This window comes from Limulus polyphemus, unplaced genomic scaffold (assembly GCF_000517525.1).
Source record: "Limulus polyphemus unplaced genomic scaffold, Limulus_polyphemus-2.1.2 Scaffold3067, whole genome shotgun sequence".
NCBI classification, from domain to species: domain Eukaryota; kingdom Metazoa; phylum Arthropoda; class Merostomata; order Xiphosura; family Limulidae; genus Limulus; species Limulus polyphemus.
In genome coordinates, this window is record NW_013668677.1 from 69,948 (window position 1) to 77,494 (window position 7,547).

At 33.8% G+C, this 7,547-nt stretch overlaps 1 protein-coding gene across 1 annotated transcript in view; it reads right to left on the reverse strand.

Annotated features, from left to right (window-relative positions):
- The window catches only part of LOC111088065 (serine/threonine-protein kinase PAK 3-like), a 16,089-nt gene extending 9,207 nt beyond the window's left edge, over window positions 1–6,882 (reverse strand). The window contains exons 1-2 of the mRNA XM_022396929.1: window positions 6,791–6,882; window positions 4,554–4,678 (exon numbers count right to left, since the gene is read on the reverse strand). Coding sequence (XP_022252637.1) covers window positions 4,554–4,595 — 42 coding nt within the window. The 5' untranslated portion in view covers window positions 4,596–4,678; window positions 6,791–6,882. The remainder of the gene's footprint in view (window positions 1–4,553; window positions 4,679–6,790) is intronic.
- Between the last annotated feature and the right edge of the window lie 665 nt (window positions 6,883–7,547).

The window sequence follows — 7,547 nt, forward strand, 5'->3', positions numbered from 1 at the left end:
CATCAGATGTAACGCTTTGAATTTAGAACAAAAAGCTCAATTTTTGTCTCGCCTGACTACAAAACTTTCGGTCACATGTCTGCAGTATCATTTACATGCTTTGTCACAAAACTTCATACGAGATTTAAGACGATTCTTTTTCAGTAATGGCTTCTTTCTTGCCATTCGCCGATACTGGCCAGCTTTGTGTAGGGACTGAAATTTTGTCGATGTATGAACACTGACGACCTTTACAGACGACAACAAAGTGTGAAAACATTGCAGGGGGTGAATTCTTTTGCAAGGCACTGTATTTGTACGGTTATTGTTAAGTGTCCTACAGGATCGGATTAAGACCACAGCTGGTCCAAAAGTAAATTAATTTCTGTGAGTATCTTTTTTTTCACATATCATCGTGTTTTTACATTATATTTTTGTTTATTAAAACAATCTTTTACCTATATATATATATATTGCTTTTAAAGTACTGAATTTCCAACTTAAAAATTACATGAGCGAGAAAAAAAACAAAAATAAACAGAATGGGCCCATTAACACAGTGGTCTCATGAACAACTGTTGGGCCCATTGACACAGTGGTCTCATGAACAACTGTTGGGCCCATTGACACAGTGGTCTCATGAACAACTGTATACTCTACCTTTTGGATAATCACAACCTAATTTTTTATGTCTTGCAGAAATTTAAGAAGCGTATGAGACCTGTTGACATGATAAACACGTGTTTATCTGAAGCTCTAGCTTATGGACTTAACACAGAGCGAACATTCTGATGACAACTCTAAAACTGGCTTGTCGCTAAAGGTGACATGGTTATCGTGCGTCGTATGTGTTATTTCTAACATTTGAAAACTGGAACATTCACTCCGAGCGACAACTTATGCGCACATTTACTAAACAGCCAAGTAAGAAACCCAGAATATTTATAGGCAGACGCTCTTGGATTTTGAGTTACTGACCAGTGGTTAGGTAACTAGTCAGTTGGTATCGAAGCCCGATTTTTAGCGTTATAAGCTATAAGAATTACCGCTGAGTCACCGGGGTGTGTGTGTGTGTGTGCTTGTAGAAGTACGTGTGTATTACTTAAAACAAGATAAAAACAAATAATTCAGTTGCTCTAAAGCATAGAGCTACACAATGGGCTATATGTGCTTTGCCAACCGCGGGTATCCAAGCCCGGTTTTTAGCGTCGTAAGGCTGTTGACATATCACTGAGCCACCGAGGGGCAAATAATTCAGCCTAATTAGAGAGTTAAAGTGTAAAAAAATATAATGTGTCGATTACAATGTTAACACATTATAAATATATTCATTTCTAAAATGTAACTAAACTGTATGAAAAATATGTGGTAAAAATAAGTTGACAGTTCAGAAAAACAAAGCAAGAAAATTAACAATAAAAACATCATCGAAAACACAAACAAAAACTGATCTTCAGGCCTAAGTATAAAGAATAATTGAGAAATGTTAACATTCTGAACAAAACTTCAAGTTAAAAAAAGAACAATAATAAAATAATAATGGTCGCTGTTAAAAATGATGAATAGTACAATAAATAAAAGCGTGTTGTAGAAGATTGGTAAACGAAACGTGAAAACGGGCTCAAGTCAGAAAAATAAGTTAGTTTGGCTGCCATTAAACTCATAAAAAACCTTATCGATATCCTGGCAATGAAATTCAGAGACGGTCCCTTAAAACTGAGAAACACGTATAATGTTCAAAACTGGTTTGTGTATATGAGAGACCCTTTTTGTTATGAATAGCAGTGCCACAAATGTGTTTGTCTGCAACTGGTAAAGGTGTTGGGGCTGACTACTAGGTCAGTTACCTGTAGTAAAGAATTACGTACTACATCTGCCTAGCTTTGTGAATGGTAGTATGATGTAAAGCTTTTGTTTACTTCGTTCGTAAATGATAATAATAATAAAAAGTGAGATGATTCGTTAATGTACTTAAGTAGATTTAAGCAGTATGAAAATCATGAAATCGGGTTCTGTAGCAAGACACCTACCTGCCTGCACAGGTTTGTTAATATTGTGAATTTAAATAAGATAAAATAAGATCAATCTACACCATACTTCGGTAACAATAGGCTAATCAGGAGATGTGTGATTTTGTTTCAGTAGCTGCAATGTGGGCTATCTGCACCCCTGTCAAATGCAGGGATCGGGTCCCGAATTATAACGTCATAAGTTCCGAAGGATACAGCAAAACCACCTGTTGTTTTATGTTATTAGCGATGTTTAAGTATTTTGTTTCTTAAGTTGTTTATGTCCATTTATGGAGGATACATTTTCAGTTACATTCGAGCGTATGCGTTCATAGAGTATAAAGGGAGCCGCATAAATTATGTATTTATAGCCAAGTAAATCAACTTTCAATGAAATATAATCAAATTTTTAAATAGATCATGGACATTCGCAGCGTTTCATAAAGTAATTGATATTTCTGTCTAAGTTTTGGGGTAAAATACCCACCGATTTTGTTGTAGGCTTGTGAAACAAAAATATGAATAGTAATATTAAAATACACATTCACAATTTCAGCGAAGTACGAAAATCAATAAAATAAATCACCACTCACAAAAGTAGAGAAATCTACTATGGTAATCGTCTACTGTTGGGAAACTCACTGAAATAATCGCAGAAAACTATATAGAGACAAGTACAACAGCGAACTCGAGAAATGATGAATCCTCAACATGGCAATTTCCAGTTAATGCGCTATAACTTGTACAAATCATTTTCCAATTAATGCGAATTCATAAAACACCAGTATTTTTCTATGGTAGAAAGTAAAGGACTTAGAGCTTCAGGGCGAAAAAATGAAAACGCTAGAATTAATTCTAAAACTACCCTATGACAACAATGATAATAATAAAGCTGGAGACACTGTTATAAATATACACATTGTTTACTCTAATAAAACGAAGCGTTTCGGACTAGTATAAAATGGAGCGTTTCCGACTAGCATAACGGTGCTTAAATGGCTTCTATATTTCTGCGATGCATGGATATCTCTGAAGAGCTTATGTTGGTAGCGAAGACCTTAGAAATTTTAGAGGGTAGAAATCTCGACTTTCAAGAATTAACTTAAAAGTAGCCCTACAACCTTCGCGGCAGTCTTTTTAGTAGCTGTGCATAGATTTTGGCGCATTGTACCTAGCCATTTTGGTTCTTGAATGGGTTCGAAGAAGAAATTGGACAGTAGCGATGAAAAAAAACTGATAAAACCCCTCCTTTTCTTCCAATAATCAACATAAAAATAGTCCTATGACCTGCGCAGGAGTTATTTAGTAGTTTTGCGCAGGTTTAAGTAAAATACTTATAGCCGTTGTTTTTTTCTGTAGACTTGTGAAACAATAATAATACGAAGAACAAATGGATGAATTTTGAATTTTGTCTAACAATCGGAAAATCAACTTTTTTTGCTATTATCAATATTTTATCAGCCTTAGCCATTGAAATAGAATGTCTTGAGTGTTTTTTCTAGAACAAGTCTGCCTTTTAAGATTGTTTTTGTTCTGTTAGTATTTTTGTGCAATTACTAAGCGATCCCTATTATGAACCACTATGTGGTTCATGATTTGCTGTTTGTACTTAACGTGTCTCTTAATGAGGCTTATAAGCAGCAGTATTTACTGTTCACACATTGGTTACCGTGTAACATCGCTTGCAAGATTAATTATAAATCAACTGCACGTTGTTTTAGCCATTAAACCTTCGTTTTAAGTCTACTGATCAATTTTATTCCTTTTATGTGCAGTTTATGCTCACTAATTTGCTTTTGTGAGGACTTTAAACTGCCTATAGCCTTATTACATTCATTTAACGCATAGTTCTTAATGCAGGAAAACAATGTTAGTCTTAAATTTATACCCTCTTGTATGCGAGATTGAAGCCACTTGGTTGTAGATTCAATGTTGATATAAAAAAAACAAGCATTTAGGACATTTAAACTTATACACAACATCTAAAGTCTTAAATATAGATGATAGATTTTTGATATTTAAATTTGAAAAAGTTGTAGTGTATATTTAGGTTTAAAGATACCCACAAGTTAGAATATAAACCTTTTGAGTTTTTTTATAATGAAATTCTTCATTCTTAAGCCGTCTGATAAACTTTACTACAAAGGTAAAAGAAACATCTAACAACAGGAAGATTGATCAGTTGCCCAAAGTTAAGAGTAACTCTACATAATATTTACTTAAGTTTTTCTAAGTTTATGGCTCAACTTTAATTAACGTCGCTGAGTATGTACGATCCGCTCTTTCAACTGTGTGGGCGTTATAGTTGTGACAGTCTATTGCAGTGTGTCAAGGGTAGCTTCTTTATAGACAGCGGGTACTACTAACTGGCTGCTCTTTCTCTGACCTGCAATTCTGAAAACTTAATGACAGTTATTCCTGAATTATGGGTGTTTCTGGATTGGCCGTTTAGCTCACGTGTTTCATAAGGTCATATTCTGATGGAAAATGCCAAATACGAACTTAAATAAAGCAAAACTAAAAAAATACTAGTATTTATTTTAGAGTACAAGAAAAGTTACGTACTTTACACTGTCCTAGTAGAAAGAACCTGTCAATCTGATCCATAAGTGATGTCTTACTTTCTTCACTGTTTTTACTATTTCTTTTAGGGTGAAGTTTCGAATATATATCTCTTGACTTGATTCAGGCTGATGGAAAATCCAAATAAACGTATATAAAGGACATGAAAAAAAAATCAAGCATTCTGTAGATTATTTCCAGATTTATGCTTTTCTTAGTAAAATACACAATACAATGACAGGAAAATATATTATTTATAGTATCATACTGCTAATGAAGTTAATTACATAGTTTAGAAAAGCTGGAAATCTTAAAATACATTAAAAAAGATGAAATATATTAAGCAATAATAAAAATAAGCACTAAATTGATATATACGCGTGTGAATCAATGAGATTATAAATGAAAAAGGTCATGAATAACGATTCTACCATAATCAAATGTTTCTAGTTTGTCAATACGTTTAAATTTTTGCCTTTTGTAAACAAATGCCACTTTGCTTCTTTTTTCTTCTTCTTTTACACTTTAAATTTCAGTTCACAGAAAAAACTTCACACGAATGTTTTATCCAATTTAATGTAAATTAAAAACATTATTAAAATATTAATAGAAATGATGACATGTTACCGAAAGGAAAACGTTTGAGATCACAGAACTGAATGCACCATGTTCTGGATAAAGATACAACCATCTTAACTTAATTCAGCATGTTCTGCATAAAAATACAATCATCTAAGCTGAACGCACTAAGTTCTGAAGAAAGAAACAACCATCTAAACTGAAAGAACTATGTACTGGATAAAGATATAACCATGTAAACTAAATTCACCATGCTCTGGATAAAGATACAACCATCTCAACTGGACTCAGCATGTTCTGCATAAAGATACAACCATGTAAACTGAACTCAGCATGTTCACGATAGAGATACAACCATCAAGTTGAACCCACATATGCATGCTCTGTATAAAGATACGACCATCTAAACAGAAAGTATTATGTTTTGAATAAAGATACAACCATCTAAACTGCATGCACCATGCTCTGGATAAAGATACAACCACCTCAAATGAACTCAGTATGTTCGGCATAAAGATACAATCATCTAAACTGAATGCACCAAGTTCTGGGGAAAGAAACAACCATCTAAACTGAAACTACTATGTACTGGATAAAGATATAACCATGTAAACTAAATTCACCATGCTCTGGATAAAGATACAACCATCTCAACTGGACTCAGCATGTTCTGCATAAAGATACAACCATGTAAACTAAACTCAACGTGTTTTTGATAGATCAAGTTAAACATACCTATGCATGTTCTGGATAAAGATACAACCATCTAAACAGAACGTATCATGTTCTGAATAAAGATGCAACCATCTAAACTGCATGAACCATGTTCTGGATAAAGATGCAACCATCTGAACTGAACGCACCATGTTCTGAATAAATATACAACCATATAAATTGAATACACCATATGCTGGATAAAATACAACCATGTAAATTAAACTCACCACGTTCTGAATAAAGATACAACCATCAAAACTCAACGCACCATGTTCTGCATAAATATCCAACCATCTAAACGGAAAGAAAACTGAAACCTGTAACAGTTAGAATGGATTGAATCATCGCTGATGAATTCCCTTGTTATTAACGGTATTTTTAGCCGTACCAATCAAACTCTAAAAGTTGTCATAATAAAGGTTCGAACCCAACACTGTTCGTGGCATTAATTTGTTTGCTAAGATGAAAGTTATTGACGACTATTCTTGTGGTTATTTTGTCTTACTGTTTCCGTCTTAATGTACTTAATTTTTATAGCTGTGTAGTAGCTACATCATAGTCTTGCCATACAAGGCCCCATAACACGTTCTATAATAATAATCAAACGTTGCCGGACTTTGTAGCTTTACGTGCTTGTAAAGTATAGCGATTGAGATGAAAGTCAAAACCGAACACCTCTGTAATTTAAACTGACATTGATTTGATTATGCTGCTAGATTGAGGCATGTAAAATTCTAATTTCTTTTTTTAAGCATAACACACACACATTATTATAAATACACTTAACACCAGTAAATACATATGTACAATGTTAGTAATTTTCACAATACATCCAATAAATAGGAAAAAAGCCACATCTTACATATTAGAAAATATTATACTGTAGTAAGCACAACTAATGTGCGTAATAGAAGTTTCTCAAAAGGAAATATAAATAACATTACCTTATTAATAAGCACAGTCATATGTTTGATCAGTTCTTTTCTGCAGCTGGTCCAGATGATATCTCAACGACTTGTTTTATTATCTCTTTTCACTGAAACGGAAATTTTCACCAGCTGGAGCAAGATGCAGTAGTATTAATAGTAGAAGTAGTGGTGGTGGTTTTGGTTTATGTTTCGGTTTTAGTTTTACTACGTAAACTGGTGCCTAATCCACGTCATTCTTTACTTCTATTATATCACAATTTTCTGGTTCGATAAATCATGCGTTTCCTTTTGATAAGGCAAAAAAAATAAAATAAAAAAAATATATGTTGCCATTAACTTAAGAAAACAAACAGGAAACAGTACCATATCATCTAGACTACGATGTACGATAAGAACTCTCTTGAACACTATGATATGACGTCAAGTATTATGTTGAACAAACTGATGTGACGGCAAGAATCCTTTACATAAAGTGGTGTGATCACAAGCACACTGTTGAACAAGGTGATATGACGCCAAGTACTCTATTGAACAAACTGATGTGACGCCAAGTACTCTGTTGAACAAACTGATGTGACGGCAAGAATCCTTTACATAAAGTGGTGTGATCACAAGCACACTGTTGAACAAGGTGATATGACGCCAAGTACTCTATTGAACAAACTGATGTGACGGCAAGAATCCTTTACATAAAGTGGTGTGATCACAAGCACACTGTTGAACAAACTGATGTGACGGCAAGCATCCTTTAAAAAAACTGGTATGATCACAA